This window comes from Tyto alba, unplaced genomic scaffold, assembly GCF_018691265.1.
Source record: "Tyto alba isolate M040663 unplaced genomic scaffold, T.alba_DEE_v4.0 Super-Scaffold_40, whole genome shotgun sequence".
NCBI lineage: Eukaryota > Metazoa > Chordata > Aves > Strigiformes > Tytonidae > Tyto > Tyto alba.
This window is the reverse complement of record NW_024881316.1, coordinates 15,874,186-15,890,464: the sequence shown is the minus strand read 5'-3', so window position 1 is coordinate 15,890,464 and position 16,279 is coordinate 15,874,186. Positions and strand designations below refer to the sequence as shown.

At 34.8% G+C, this 16,279-nt stretch overlaps 1 protein-coding gene across 1 annotated transcript in view; it reads right to left on the bottom strand.

The window, feature by feature from the left end:
- IMPG1 (interphotoreceptor matrix proteoglycan 1) overlaps window positions 1-12,490 on the bottom strand; it is a 60,350-nt gene extending 47,860 nt beyond the window's left edge. The window contains 2 exon segments of the mRNA XM_042802986.1: window positions 853-1,086; window positions 11,737-12,490. Of these exon segments, the coding sequence (XP_042658920.1) occupies window positions 853-1,086; window positions 11,737-11,803 (301 nt within the window). The 5' untranslated portion in view covers window positions 11,804-12,490.
- Window positions 12,491-16,279: the final 3,789 nt, after the last annotated feature.

Below are 16,279 nucleotides of genomic sequence, written 5' to 3'. Positions count from 1 at the left end.
ATTGATTAGTAAATTTGATTTAGAGAGTTGATGTTGCCTTAGATACTTGCATCCCAGAAGTGCTGACTAGGTTTTAGAATTAGCTTTGGACTGTCTAGATGCAGCACAAAAATATGCACTTTTCTAATACAAATTGGAACAGCCACAGAATATAAGACTGGGAGAAGTAGAGGAAGAAAGAGAGGAAATGAAAAACCTGGAGGGCTATTTACACTGTGCTCTCTAGGGACCTAAAATTGGAGCAGTAACTCTAAGATCTCTATGGTCAAGGGAGGTAAAGAAAGGGCTGGGGAGAGAGTGAATTAATTGGGAAATATCAGAAAAATCATTCTAGACTTTTAAAATATAGGACTAACATCTTTGCATGAGCTGCTGGCAATTATTGGTATTTATTGCATACCAACACTGCCACGGACTTAATATAACTACAGATACACCAACATATTTGTGCAGTGACCGATAAATAGTTTCATTACTTGTCTTGAGCTGGTGGTGGGATTAATTCTGAGTAGCAGTTATGGTACCTGCTACACTTTTGAGAAAGGTAGTACAACTTTTCAAAGTAGTGCAAGCATCATTTTTTCTTCACATTCTGCTGTGCTAGAACACTATGCAATTGCACTGAGATCATTAGTCCTTTGAGTGCATTGTTTTATTCTGTTTTGGTAACTGTCTGTCTTGAACCATGCTGATGTACATGTAACATTTGATTATCTATGTAAAAGTAAAGCATAAAGCAAATAGCACATATATTGCCTAGAGCTAAAGAACAAGATTCTGGAAAATTACTGTGTTTCCTAATTAAAAGAAATAGTTTCAAGGAGGGAGTACATGCTACAGTCATCATTTTACCTCTTAATCTATAGTAAGCTTGGTGACTGTCTAAAATCTGCTTCACTGATTCTTGCGGACAAACTTTCACACCAGTTGAGAAAAAAGATGACCTCTTTGTTCGGTGTTTTGCCATGTCAAATATCCTCCTTATGGTTGATACTCTGGACCTCTTTGTTGTTCTTTCTGTTTTGTCTGGCCCTGTTGCATCTGCAAGATGTTTGGCTTCACCACGGTTTATTTTATTAGGGATTTCTGGAAAAGATAAAAAGTAAGCATATACTTAAACATATATTGCATAGGCAGTATGCAAGATCATTTCTGGAAAATGGTCATGAACCTGAGAGTTATTTTTGTTATATTTTACCGGTGTCTGAATTAATGTTGTGAGGAGAAACATTCTGTGATCACACAGGGGAAATGGAACTCAAGAGACTTGGTATTTAATTTCCTTACATCTCAACATATGACCCCAGGATACACAGGGTAAAAGTTTCAGAAGCCCTAAATCTTGTTTTCAAAAGCAAATTTGGGTTAGAGCCACAAAGGACACTTAAGTGCTTGAACTTCGTGCTACACCATCTTGTTTGTGAGCATATCACTCTGTAGGGAATTTACAGTACAGTGATAAGTAATAGTCTGGAGCTTGGGGAAAGTGAAGCATATCTGTATCAGCTGACTGCATAAAAAGATGTTTATGCCAGCAGATAAGTAAAATGAGTAATAGATATACCTTAAATCTGCACTCTTTTAAGATATTCTTATATTTTCTTTGGGCTTCAAGACACATATCCCTTCACATCAGGTTCAGTCATGAACTCTTCCCAAGAACTGGACCCTGAAAACACTTTATTTGAAAAGCTGAACAGAAATTTAATTGTCTTTTGAGAATGAAAGAGTTGTTCCCAGTCTTCTGCTTTGACTCCACAGAGTGCATTCCTCTATCTTTCCCTCACATAAACTGAAGTATTAATCATAACAAGATGCAATTATGTTTCTTTGCCACTGGATGATAGGTGTTATGAACAATCTGGCATTGTATCTCAATAGAACTTTATCTGTTCCTGGCATAGTAAAACAGCTACAGTAGAAAAAAGTTAAATCCGTGAGTGGGAATTGAAGATCTGGGCTTAAGTTTTACTTATGGAACTGTGCAGTTGTGAAAAATGGAAGTGCTTCTAGGGTGTCAAAATAGCCTCAAGCACAGCACCTAAAAAGCACACAAAAATTCAGGACTTATTTAGTTCTACTTCCTAAGTATTTGTGATGCAATATTACATGACGTAGCAGCTAATTTTAATGTAAAAATGATAATGATAAAAATAGCATGTAAGGTACACATTTAAATGATCTGAAATATGGCATTTTGCAGGATCATGTGACAGGAACAATTAGTATCTTTTAGAATATATTCCAAAATTTTGTATACATATTAATAAAGATGTTAAAGTTAATTTGGAAGTATCTTTTTTTGGTTATATTTTCATTCATTTGATACAGTCATTACAGATGAAAAATAAGGAAAAATGTAAACAGAATAAAAGACATTTTGAAAGAAAAGTATAAAATTTGCAGATAATTGGAAAACTTCAAGGGAGAAAATGTGAGAAAAACATGATATATGTGTGCCTGAATGATGACAAATCAACTGAAAAAAATTGCTTTGAAGAATGGCTTAAAAACTTGTAAAAGAAAAATAAAAGGAAATGATATGGTTCAAAAGAAACAAGTTCAGTAAGAGTAATACTATCAAAAAAAGTAAGAGCAAAAAATTATCAGTTTGCCAGAAAAAGAAGAAACGTCATGCTGCATATAGCAACACTAAATACTAATTATCATGTCCTTAGGCAAATCAAGAGAAAATAAGAAAGGTAAAGACACATTATGTTGACAATTTGGAACTGTGTTAATTAAACGTTTAAAGAAAAGTGGACAGATAAATGGTGAGAGAAAAATAATTGAAAAGCATACTGTTACAAAAAAGAATAGCACTTGAAGTAAAAAATGGAAAAAGTTCTACCAAGTATGTCAGTGTATATATATGTGTGTGTGTATATGTCTCAGTTCATATTTAACTTCAGACTGAACATCCAATGCTTAGTGTGTAGAAAACATAATAATGCCAAATATATTATGATATGGAAGAAAGTTTACTGCTTGATTGTTAAGGCTATTCTATGAGAGACCGGGATTTATACAATGAAGGTAATGTGATTGTTGTTGCTTTGTAAAGCATGCCAGAGGCAGCAACCTGTAGGCCTATAGCTGTCTAATTGTTGCAAAGTAATTTAAAATGATCATGGAATCATATAGTGTTTGTCATTAAATGAAATAGAAATAATTCTTCCACAGTAATGTCAGATCATGAACCATAAACTACATAAGAGGAATTTCCCCTGTGAAAACATGGCTCTGGGTCCATCAGAAACCACAAGTGGCCAAACACCAAATCAGTTGAGACACTGAGTTATCTGAATGATATATGTGGTGAGAGCAGAAGATCCAATGCCACTGAAATCTCAAAGCAGACCCCTGAAATCCTTTAGAAGAAAATACCAAAAATCTGTATGGAGGGTAGCCAGTTGTAAGCCTATTATTTTTTACAAGGTGTATTACCTGTGATAGACCAGCTGCCCGGGCAGGCTGAACAACCGGGGCAGATGATTTGGTCACTAAGCTCTTTGATAGCTTTTGTATGGAGCTGCGGCCTTTCTTGAAGGATTTGCTTCTTCCCCAGGATTTAATCCTAAGTCATTAACTTGAATTAAGAATTACACTATTCATAAGTACGACAAAGGAGATGCTTCTCAAATGTTTGTTGTAATGGTTTCAAACTCTCTGTGTTAGGGTCACTATTTGGGCTTTTCAGTCTGAGAAGGTGACCATACATTATGTGCTTCCTGTTATCACTGTTCTGCCGGCCTATTCAGGGTAGGTATAATTTTTTTCTCTTTTCATTCTTTCCCTTCAATTTCCAGCTTTTTTTTTTTTTTTTTTTTTTTTTTTTTTTTGTGGGAGGGATCTGTTGCTTAAGTATGCTTATTGTAAGAGGTTTAGTTTCATTTATATCTTGTGGTTAGTAAATTTCCCTTACTAGAGTAACTTTTATTATCATCAGTTCTTTAACTCACTTTTTTACTAAACTTACACAAAATCTGAATTGGAGAAAGCATCAGCCCCTCTCTCCATGTGTTTGTCTAGCAGTGCTTTCCCCTGTGTCTGTGGAAATTCTATATTGAGAATTTTTTACTAAGACTCCCATATGGTTCAGCCATATACTTTACTATAATATGCCTCCATCTACAACTTTTTTGGATGCTTTACTTTCAATGTCCTGAATTGAAAAAAATAATCTGAAAAGACCTGTGCTATTATGAAATTGAACCCATATATATTACTGATCCCTTTTCTTTTTGCCATGCAACATAGTAATCAAATAAATTGCTGTGGTGAAAATTTTACAGGGCACATAATTTGATTATGTAAAAAATGCAAACAATATTAGGCTGTTTTACTTTTCTTAAGTAATTTTTGTAATTTTTTTTGTTCTCATTCTCTTTTCTAAAACAAACGTATGCAATTAATATATCTAGTGTTTATCCTGCCCAATTTGAACTTTTTAACTCGTTTCACAAAGCTGACTGTCTCAGTTTTACCTTGAAACGGTATGTCTGAGATTTTTAGTTTTCTTTAATAGTTTTAGGGCAGAAGGTTAGATAACTGTCAAAGTCTGGTAACATTTTACTGTACTTTAGCTTAATCTCCAGAGTGCCTTAAACAAAGCTGTAACTCTCCTTTATTTTCACATGAAAGAATCTGCATCATTGTCCCCATTTTCCGGGTGGCATACTTAAGGAAAAAAGTTGAGGTAGTTTTACCAAGGACATCTACAGAGTCACTGTCAGCCATTATTAAAATCTGGAGATCCTGACCTCTGGTCCTGAACTTAGACAAATATAACCAAAGATTTAAAAAAGTTAAAACCATTTTCAAAATATGTTATAACAATCTTATTGTACCTCAAAGCTGGTGTCTACACACCCATCACTACCTCACCTTTCATGTGCCTACTAATATCTTGTGTTATGCTAGACTCAGCATCACCTACATGTCAGGGAGGAGCTAGGCCCTGCCTGTGCAGTGGGGACTTTGTACTGAAGACCAAATTCATCTGATCCTTGTACCTCTTGCTTGGAATCAGCAAGACAAAACATCACCCACACAAGTTCACAAGCTCTCTGTGACATAGGAGAGGAGCTCCAGGCTCTTGCTTAAATGGTAAATTCTGTAATTTTCAACCTTTTCAAGACTATGTTCTTGTTCTGAATTAGATCTGTATCGAGGCATTTTCCTTTGTGAGAAATCAGGAAAGTAGTGGGTTTTTATAAATCCTACTTCTTGGCAGGAATGCATGATGATGCTCCTTTAAACATTTATGGAAGATGAAAAATTTAGTTACTGTTAACGTAATACTCAAATATGGCAAGGCTCCCATTAATCCTTATGTGAATTATTCCTGTTGTTTTCCTTGTATTTAAAAATACTGAATATTTGGTTATAATGAAACAATCTACACCTCATAACAAATATGGAAATAAATCTGGAGAAGAATTTGATAAATTATTTTTAAATATATGATATAGCAATGACAGTAGTAAATATCTAAATTTTAATAGAAGCCCCAAAACCTTTTGTTTTAATGCTGTTACATTCAAAGCTAGGAGATAGCATTAGATAATGGTTCTTTTACAGAACCCTTTAAATTAACCTGGATTTGCATTTCAATACCAAGGATCACTCTTGTTATCAACAAATGTGTTTTGGAATTTTAGTAAGTTTGAAGAATTTAATTTCTGCAAATAAGTAAAGCTGAAAATCTAAAATAGATATCATAATCTCTCAGCTGTTCCCCTCCCAGACACTCACACAAATCTGTGTGGTTTTCTGTGTCAAGTGAAAAAACACAATTGTTAAATCAACCAACTTCAGAAAGAAAGCTAAGAAGATAAGTAAAAACAATTTTAATGATATTTACATTTAGGCCTTATAACAGACAAACATAACTTTTTCTCCCTCTCTAAATAGACAGCGTGATAACTTCTTTGAATTATGCTAACTATACAATTCATGGCAAAATAACTATGGTGAATTACCTACCTATTATTCACGAGAATAAAAAACATAGTATACCATTGGTAAGATTCTCCGGCTTTTGTGAATATAGTCATCACATATTGATTAACAATGAAACCATGTTCACAATAAATGCAGTCTGTACCAACCCCAAATACTGAACATGCTGAAAGCCTTATGAGTCAACACATGTGATTTTGACACATTTCCTTCCTACCTGAAAGAGCATCGTAAGAAACCCATGTTTTCCTTGACATGATATGTCTCATTTATGGTAGAAATATATACCATCTCTTTCAGACAGGTAAGTGCAAATTCTGGGTAAGAATCCTTGTTATTCATCAACTCTACTAACTGCTGCTGCTGGAATTCACAGAAAATATCAAAAGCCACCTATAGTTACATTGCTAACATCTGAATCCTGTAACAGTCTGCTTAAGGTCCAGGACGCAAAATAGAAACAGCACTGAAGAATGGTTTTAATGTTGACATATGGAACATATATCTATTTGTATTTCCTTGGCCATCTTAGAAGACCTGGAATGCTGTTATATTATCTGATATGGTTTGCATAAAAGTATGCAAGAAAATGCTTTAAATGCTTGAGTAGATCTTGGAGGGTTGCATCAAATCTGCAGTGATGAAGCACTTGCTTGAGCACTTCTGCTATTCATTTTCTAGTCAGTCTTACTCAAGAGGTACAGCCATCCTCTGAGAAGGTCAGTGAGACAGCATAAGTTCAAGTTCCAGCAATATCTTGCCATATATGTCAATGTTTCAACAACTTTGTGGGTGTGAATAAGAGTCATAATGCAGAATGGGCTTATTGAAGTAACTTTATTCATATATGATGACGATTAGGATGGTTGGCATATAAGAAAACTTGCAGGAGCCAGCAGCCACAGTGCCATCTCTTTGCTAGAAATTGTGTAATTGGAACTGACCGATTTTACGCAGTTCAGGGGCACTTATCCTGCAATATGTTCTACAGTCCCTGGTTAATTGATTCAATCTCATTTTGACAGAGTGGAGCGACTTGGACTTAATCTTACTTAACTTAGTTATGTGTCAAGCTGCATAGACCAAGTTAGATTGGGAGGACATCCGGATGCCACCTAGTCCAAATCCTTGTTCTAAGCATGGCCAAATTCTGAGCCAGATAAAATTTATATGGTTTTGAGGGAGAAGAGGAAAGGGGAAATAGCTTGTTTAGAACTGCCTTAATTTTGTGCTGTAACCACAAAGTTGCAAAATTAAAGATGAGTGCATTACTGCTTCCTACCTGAAACTGCTGGGGCTTTTATGATCTGCGTTGACTCACAGGTATGAAAGTTATACCTTGAGCATACCCATTAAAATTGGTATATCAGGTAACAGGGTTACAAAGATTCCAAGATTGTTAATATGCAATTGGATAAATTCTGAGAGAGGTACTGAAAGATTCAGAGTGGCCAATAAGAAGGTAACTTTGGCTCTGCACTGAGGTTGAAACTTAAAAGCCAGTAGAACCTTATCACTGAAAAGATAGGCATGGTGGTCTAAGTACAATTAGCTATGCAGCTATGAGTCTGCGTCCTACTGATTTGCAGACACCTATGTGACTAGGCAGTTGCTTTGAGAATCGGTCTGCTAAGCTCTGCAGTTGTCTTGCTTTATGAGTGCAATGCTTCTTACAGGTCAGTGCTTCACTTTCTATGTTACACTGGAGATCCTCATGCTTTTGTGGAATGAGGATGGTAGCATTACTGTCAGACAGGTATATGATAAGGTTAAAACTGTCAGTATGCTTGCATAAAATTATAAGGTATGCTACAGTTATATAAGGGTATATAAACACACCTACACTGTGGTAGGTGTCAGGGTATTCCCAGATGATTGTTAATCTTATGTTTTCCAGATATGTTACGAAGTGTCTGTCCAGTAAATAGCAGCTGGTAGTGACTAAATGACAGTATATATGTATATACAATCAGACAGATAGATACATATTTCTTTTCAGGAAGCGTATTGTTCAATATCACATATTTCTAAGGGGAATAAATTGTTTGAAACAGCTGGGTTTGCTAAGTGCAAAATGCATAAAATGTGCAGGATAGTGCACTTAGTTCCTGATAAAAATGGAAGAATTGTGTGATAGAGAGTGAGCAGAAGACTCATTTTAACCCCAAAGGGACTGGGAATAGGACAGAGGTACAAAAGCAGAGGGGAAAACATATATTTAAAATATTTTAAAGCATCAAAATGCAGTAGAATGCATACACAGTTTTGCTTCTTGGAAGTTTGCTACCTCTTATTTATGTTAACTATACTGCTTGGTGCACTGCTGAAGCCACTAGGACACCACAATTAGCTGAGAAATGGAGAATAGCATAAACAATAATCTGGCTTTCTAGCAAGTTAAGACTCCAAGTAAATTTAGTTTATTATAGCCTGTAAATTAATGTTCTGTAAAGGGAGAAAACCTTTTATTATTAATAGTGGTCAACTTGTCCACAGGTGTTTTCAGAGAAAAAAAATCCCCCATACATAACTGTTCGTTCAGATGTAATGCACTAATCACTATGGTACAACTGTGATTATATCTGGAATTAATCTTTAAAATACAGCGACAATGTTATAATATTTTTATTTTAGTCTGTTTTTTAACAAGGAAATAGATACAGTTAAATACAGTGTTGTATTTGTTTGGAGAAAAAAAAAAAAAAAAGGTTTACTTTTCATTTGTTTATAAGCACAACCAGAAAAGCTAATTTTAATTTGGTAATTCTTATTTTATGGATGGAAGTAGAAAATACTCTTAGTGCAAGAAGCAGATGTCTTTTCTTTCTTTCTTTCTTTGAAGCTTTATGTTCTTTGAATTCCCTTTCCCTTTGGCACAAATTTGCTTAACCCTTTTTTCAAGGGCAATTATAGTAATGAAGACCTGCAACACTTATTGCAGAATTAGAACAGCCAAGCAGGAAAGGGTGAGTCAGAATGAATTAAAATTATTTCATAGAGCACACACAAAGCCTTTGTGTCCTAAAGAATGGCTGAGTAAATAGTGGATATTTGCTTGTTGAATAAAAAATAACACCAAACATCTTTGCTCTCTGTCTCCCTAACGTTCTCAGTATCAAGTACTAGGATATACCCAGCTTCAATGTATAGTTTTGAGAGTTCAAAGATCCTCTGTATTTTACTAGTTAGTTTGGGTTTTCAGTGGTTTACAATTCAACAGCTAAAAATTACTGTCATATTTTGCAAGTAGATTTTTTTCCGTAGCAAAGATTTTATCCTCCTCACTTTCCCTTCCCATTGTTAGAGACCCGAGTTCAAGTCCTGAGGTCATTTGCTGGATTCTGGCACTAGTCATGGCCAAAGATAAACGCTCCATGGCTAAAGTCTTTATTTTGCACTCTACAGATTCCTGGTTGTTTACTGTGGAATTGGAGGTGCTCCTGAACAGCCTCCAAATGGCTGAGAGAAGGACTCCTGTGGTCCTCAAGTAGGGATGGGAAGGAAGGACTGAAAGATGTTACTGAGCAAGCCCAACTTTTGTTAACCTGTTTTTGTTAAATATAGATGCGAGTAAATTGGGAACTGGAATTTAAGATAGTTTTGTTCACAAGGGAAAAAAAAATCAAATTATTAACCCTACAAATATTTAGAGATTATTAGTTCCATGGTTTTTCTTTTAAGATGGGAGTATTTTATCCTAGTCTGTCACAGCTGACATGTACTGCAAACTTGAAGATCCATGAAAGCCTCAAATCATCTATGTTAAGGTCACTAATGAGTGATTAATATAAGTATTCAGGCTATAGTGAAATCCTATGTAGTTTTGAAAATATTTTCTGTAAGAATCTGACCCTAAAGCTAAGTCATAAAATAACAGTTCTGTTAACAGCTCATTTTAACCTGCTCTGGTAAAGAAGTTTCTTAACACAAGCATTAAGTCTTCTGAGATCTGTGTGCATATATCTGAGATAATGCAGTTTTAAAATATTGTATATGACATGACTACGTGGCAATAAAAAGTAATTATTATGCATTCACACATACCACATATAGTTTATAAATCTGTTGGGAAGGAATTTTTCCAATTTTCATTCACATGCATGTATAGAAAATTTTTTTTCCCCGAAAGCCATCAAAAATAAGAAAATTCCAACACTGCTACATAAGCAAGATGCTATGTGAAGTTTATTATTAGTCATTGTTTCCTGAGTGTTGATAAACATTCTATGCACCAAGTCTTCTACTACATCTCTGAGGGAAATAATATACAGTTCTGAATATTGCTGAAGTCTTTTATGGGAAATGTATTGTAATATACAATTACAATTTGCTATGGGTGAAATTGTGTGACCCCATTTTTTGCATTATCACTTTCTCAGTTCATAATTATAAATATGGACTGTAATGATACCATCACGCATGCACGAATTACCTGGAATTCATTCTGTATCTTTTCATCGTAGAATATACAACTTAAATGCAAAAGCAGTGCATTTTGATATAACATTTCTTCTTGTCAGACATGAACAATCATTCATTCTCGCATTTTTTGCCACATTTTCAAAATTTCATTAATGATTAAGTGACAGAATTTACATGGAATTAAAGAGTAAAATCAAAGAGCAACAGAATAAAAATCTAGTGTTAACTGATACATTACATATTACCAATTTTTTCAGTACTGTAATTGTCCACGAAAGAAGATTTACATAATTTCAGTGAGATACAAGAACTGTGTTCGTTATTTTTTAAAGGAAATCTGTGCAAAGAAATGCAAGGCCAAAAAAATAAAGTTGTGTAAATAAAACTCCAAGTAATATTGATAGCAAACTATGTTCCACACCATCTCTTTAGCAAATATCTAAATACCATTGAGGATATTTCTCTTTTATAATTTTACATTCTTTGTGTTTAATTAACATGCCTGAGATTGACATAAAATAGGTCATTGACTTGGGCCAGCATAAAGCAGTTGTAGCATTGGCTTTTAATTCAGTTATATAAATATCAAAGCATAGATGGAAAAGTTAGCAAGAAACCTCCCCCCAAATGAAACAAGTTCTCCAGATTTCTAAATCTATTAAATATGGAACTGAACAGGGAAAAATCACATTGCCATTTTTTCTTTTTTATTATTGAAGAAGCTTTAAGATTGTTGTGAACATTTTAATGTTTTTAAAAGGAGCAGTAGTTAGCTGTTGTACTAGGTACAGAGGAATTGTCTGTATTTCTGTTTTCTTGCAAATAAATTTACAATTATTATTACAGTAATCCTTACTAGTATTGCCATTTTTTAGTAAATTTGCCAGTATGGTTTATTCCTCCAGAATTTGTATATCTAAAAGTTTTTTAAGTTGTTTCTGACAATAGCTAATGAATACAAAGATATACTTTATTACTTGCTCTTCATTTCAAGGATGACAAACCATCTTTAACAATGTCAGCAGATGTTCTTTCAACTACTTTGTTTCCCTTCTATATAATTGTTTTTGACATGATATTTTTTTGTAACAGAACATATGCGGGTAAATTGAAACTAAATGTCATCTCTTACAGATATTGTAAAGCCTGGGAAACTCACATAAGAAATCTTGTCAGTGCTTCATTTTCCAACTTTATAGCACTGTCAGTAACTGTACTGTCTCTAGCTGAATTGTCAAAACACCAAATTCCAAATAAAGAATTCTGTAATGTGACTATATCCTGATATTTCAATTTTTTTTTCAACATATGCAATGTAAATTCATATGAACCTTTAATATATGAACTTACCTCTGCTTCCCTGAACTTGGAGAGCAAGGCAAATAATCAAAAATATTAATCCAGTTTTCAGATGCATGCTGTCTATTGATCATTCACAATTTTCAAGATCAATCATGGAGGAAATAAGAATATTTAGGATTAAGTAGAAGAATTTTGTTTCCTTAAAGAACTAAAATCCTCAAATGTCTTCTCTTTTATTATTTTTCAGGTATTCCCAGCCTTGGACTGCATTGACTTGCGACTAGGCGAAGAGTGAAAGCAGGTGCCAGAATGTAAAAGCTGGACAAACCCCTCCAATGCACACACTTCTAGCCTGGGGGACTGGAGTGGTAAAACAAGAGTGACGAAGTTTTAAAAACAAGCAGTGTCTGTTTCTGGAATAATCTGTTTATCTGCTGCTCAGACATAATCCCTCTTATGGTCCAGCTGGAAGAGCTTTCTTCATCTTATTAACCTTCTGGAGCAGCATCTGTCAACCCCAGAAGACTTCAGCAGCACCATGATAAACAACGAAAGTCTCTTCTAGTGCCCATTGCCTTTGAACATCAAACCTTTGGGCATTCCGGAGATACGGCATGTGAGCAGAGGCGAAATCATGGGGAGAGCTAATTGTGCTATTTTCAAACCAGTGATCATAAAACCCAGAGAACTTCATATGAAGAGGAAGACAGCTTTTTCTAAAAGAACATAATATACTCAGCTTTTCCACTGCATATGTCTTGGAAACCTCTCTTCCTTCTCATACCAAAAGGTTGTTGCAATATTCCCATCAGAGGAATTAGTGATGATGATGCTCTGTGACAGTGGTGAAATGATGTGACTCAGCAGTAAATTGCATCAGTGTTCAGGGCTGGCACAGTCTGATGCCAAACTGACAGTGGGGGAAGGAAGGTGCTGCATGAAGGGAAAATAAGAAACAGTGGTGGGAAATGGTGGTTCAAGCACATAGCTACAACCAGGCCAAGAATTGGCAATGAGTGAATACAGTTTTCAAACAGCTCTGTTCCAGTTTCATAAATAACTATTCCAGTTACATATTTGGCATATATAAATGTTCCATACTTTATATTTTCCAGAACATTTTTTACTGTTGCATTACACCTAAAAAGCTACCAGGTGGGCATTTGTAACGGTCTATCCCCCTTAGAGATTTTTGTGCAACTGTGCTTTAATATAGGAAGCATCTAGACTGGCAGCAAGAATCTATAAGTACAAATTACTTAAGAACAGCCTTCATTTGAACCCAAACAACATTCTATTTTTACTTAGGATTTAAGCAATGGTAACCTCCTTTCTTTCCCAAGGTTGCCTAATTTTAACTACTCAGACCAGCTAGTACAGACATTGGGCCGGAACCAATCAAGATCTGCCTTTTTTTATTTTCACAGTCTTTTTCTGATTTTCAGTGCTCATTTTAATGCTTAATTGTTTCATGCACATTGTTTTATTGTTATAACAATAAATCAAGAATACCTTGCCAGCAGAACAATGAAAAGCAAGAGTGGAGATGATCAGAATTTCTACTGGAGAAAATTTGAGTGTTACATACATATAATTCTTTAGCAGTGCCAATATTTGTCTTTAAATATTTTATATATCATAATCATATGCTATATAGTCTAGTCATATAAGTACTAGCTCTGTGAAGCAGGTAAGTTTTAGTAAACATTTATAAGCATGTTGTAGTTGAAAGATGAACTTCCCTCAATATGTTATTTTCAGTTGTTTCAGGTCTCAGTCTGCAATAACTGGAATTGTAGGGAATTTTTCAAAGGGTGGTGGAATCTGCTGTTTGTGGTGACATCTGAAAGTGTGGGATTGGCAAAAGTCGTATCATTTCCTCAGAGCACCCTAGGTACTAAACTCCCTATGGAATTTGGTAGGAATGTGATCCTTTAATTCCATTAGGAATCTAATTTAAGGATCAGGCTACGTGTTGAAAATGTGAAATAAAGTGATTTACTTAATTACTTTGCAGAGACTTGTTAGTGAAGCCTGAGCCAGAAACCAGAAATCCTTTATCAAAGCTTTCATTTAAAGTGTATTTTTGAGCTCTTCACATGTTGGAGAAGATGAACATTTAATAAAACGTACTTCTGTCTTTCAGAGATAAAGGAACAGGAACAATCCTACAACAAACCACAATTGTTTAGTGTCAAGGTATGACTTAAGGAAAATACTGAGCTCCATAGGCAAACTGTGACTAAAAATTTGTAGGGCATGAGTCTGCATACTTTGAGATGATGTTTAAATCATAAATATTTCAAACTGTTTCTTGTTAAGTTAGTGCCTTCTATGTGTTTCCATTTAATTAAGAAATTTTGTAACTAACCTTGATAACTGCCACAGTGGAAGCAAACAAGAATGATAAACACTCATTAAAGCCAAAGCAATATTATCTAGGGACCACTCCATCTCTAAGTACTGTAATGTTTAATTACAGGTCACTGTTAATTAATCTAGAAGTATTTCTTCTAGTTGGTTTACTGTCAACAATAATTATATATTGTTAAAGAGGTGATTAAAAAAAATTTACTGAAATTCAACAGTGCATTACAAATATACTACCAAGACATGGGAAGGGCAAAACTGTATGCTAAAATATCCATTTGCCTGGGATAAGTGCTTGTAAATCATGTAAATCAGACCTGGTAATGGTCACCTCAGTGTATCACTGCACATATCTAGAATAATACAGTGATGTGCTGTTTAAATACACTAACGCTGTTTCCTTTGCTTGCAGAGAAATGACAGTTTAGGGAGGACATCAAGGACTGTGTTTAGAAGACTTTTGATGTAAATTTTTGGTAAGTCTGGGGCTCAAGGCATTGTCATATAAAGATGGTCTAAAAGTTGTTATGCATAGTGCTGAATTTTAGGTACCCTATGTAGATATGTAAATCAGGGTGCCAGCCAACTCATGTTACCCATGAAAGCAAGTCAGATTCTATAAATCAGAATCAGAGTCTATATCAACTAAGTTTGACTTCTGGTTTTAGTTGTCCTGAGTAATTTCTCCTACTGGTTTAACCAACTGTTTTTCTTATAATTTCCATTCTCCATTTATCTGAGATACCTGTCCCACCCTGAGGAAGGGGAGATACGTAATTATGACATACATTTTAAATAACCTCAAATCTTTCTCTGGTATTCATTATTTCCATAGGAGACAGGTTGGTACCTGGCAGGCAGCACTCAGGCACAGCTTTAGGCTTTTGATTAAAAGTGAGGAAACCTGGCTTCTGCTCCTTTCTTTGCTGTTGAGTTTGGCCAAACCAGAGGTCTCTCAGCCTCCATATCTGCAAATGGAGGGGATTGACCCTGAGAGAGAGGTAGAAAAGCCTCTGTCGGAACAAATACGATAATACATGTAAGCAAGAATGGCTTTCTTCCGTCTTTCTCATGCATTCAAATGTAGATAAAATATTTCACTCTAGAAATTTAATTAATTTAAAAAATTTAAAATAATATTTTATTTTTAGGTGTTCTGCTTCGCATGTAAAAGTTAAACATGAGCAGTAGTCCTATAGTGGATTTAAAGAGTCAGTAATGAAGAACACAAATTGCCTTTCTGCTCTTTGAGCTTTTCCAGTTGGGCAGTATTTGTATTTTGCTCTCTACTGCTGCCCAGCCACCATGGTTTCTTTTTCTTACAGAAGTAATACAAGATTTATATTTAGTAAATTAAATAAAAAATAAAAATAAACACACATCTCTCAGGACAGTTAGAAAATACCTATGTGTTTTTTACTGGTTTTGTTTACATTTCATAGACAATTCATCTTTCTGGTGCCTCTCCTTAGTAGCAGGGAATAAATATGATCACATCAGGGGAAGTCAGTGACCCAGGAGTGAAAAAGAAACTCAGAGATTAAGATTCTGAGTTGCTGACAGTGTAACTGAGTGTTTAAATCGGCCTCCATACCAAAGGAAAGTGTTTCCAGACAGCTTTTGATACAAATCTGGAGAACTGTACTTCAGCAAGTCTAACTTCTGTACTAGGCAAATTGATAGAAACCATAATAAAAGAAATAAGCACAATAACAAGAATGATCTGGCTGATACAGTAACCTTGGACAGCCAGAAGCTTTTCATGAGGTCTGCTCTTAAAGAAACTAAGCTGTCATGGAGTAAAAAGAAAAATCTTCTGTATTAATAGCTTGTTAAAAGATGAGAAATAAGGGAAAGGAATAAGCATTTCAAAGGCTAGGTGTTACCATTAGGTTTTATTCTAGAAGAAAGGGCAAATGATAAGGTTGCAGAATTGCTCAGAATCTTTAAGATTTACACTAATAATGAAAAAATGCAGACCTGTGTCCTGCTGCTGATGGTGGAAAACAAAGCTGCAGATAAAATATATCCATGGGGAAAAAAATCAATGAACAGATGATTATATGCTCTGAAATTAGGAATAGCCATTTGGCAAGGAGAGTTCAAAAGAATAATTTTCTGATAATGGCAGCTCAATCTTTAGCCGTGATCAAAAGGAGAAATAGAATATTAGTGATTTATTAGAAAGGAAAACAATTTATTATTTTTTTAAAATAAAATG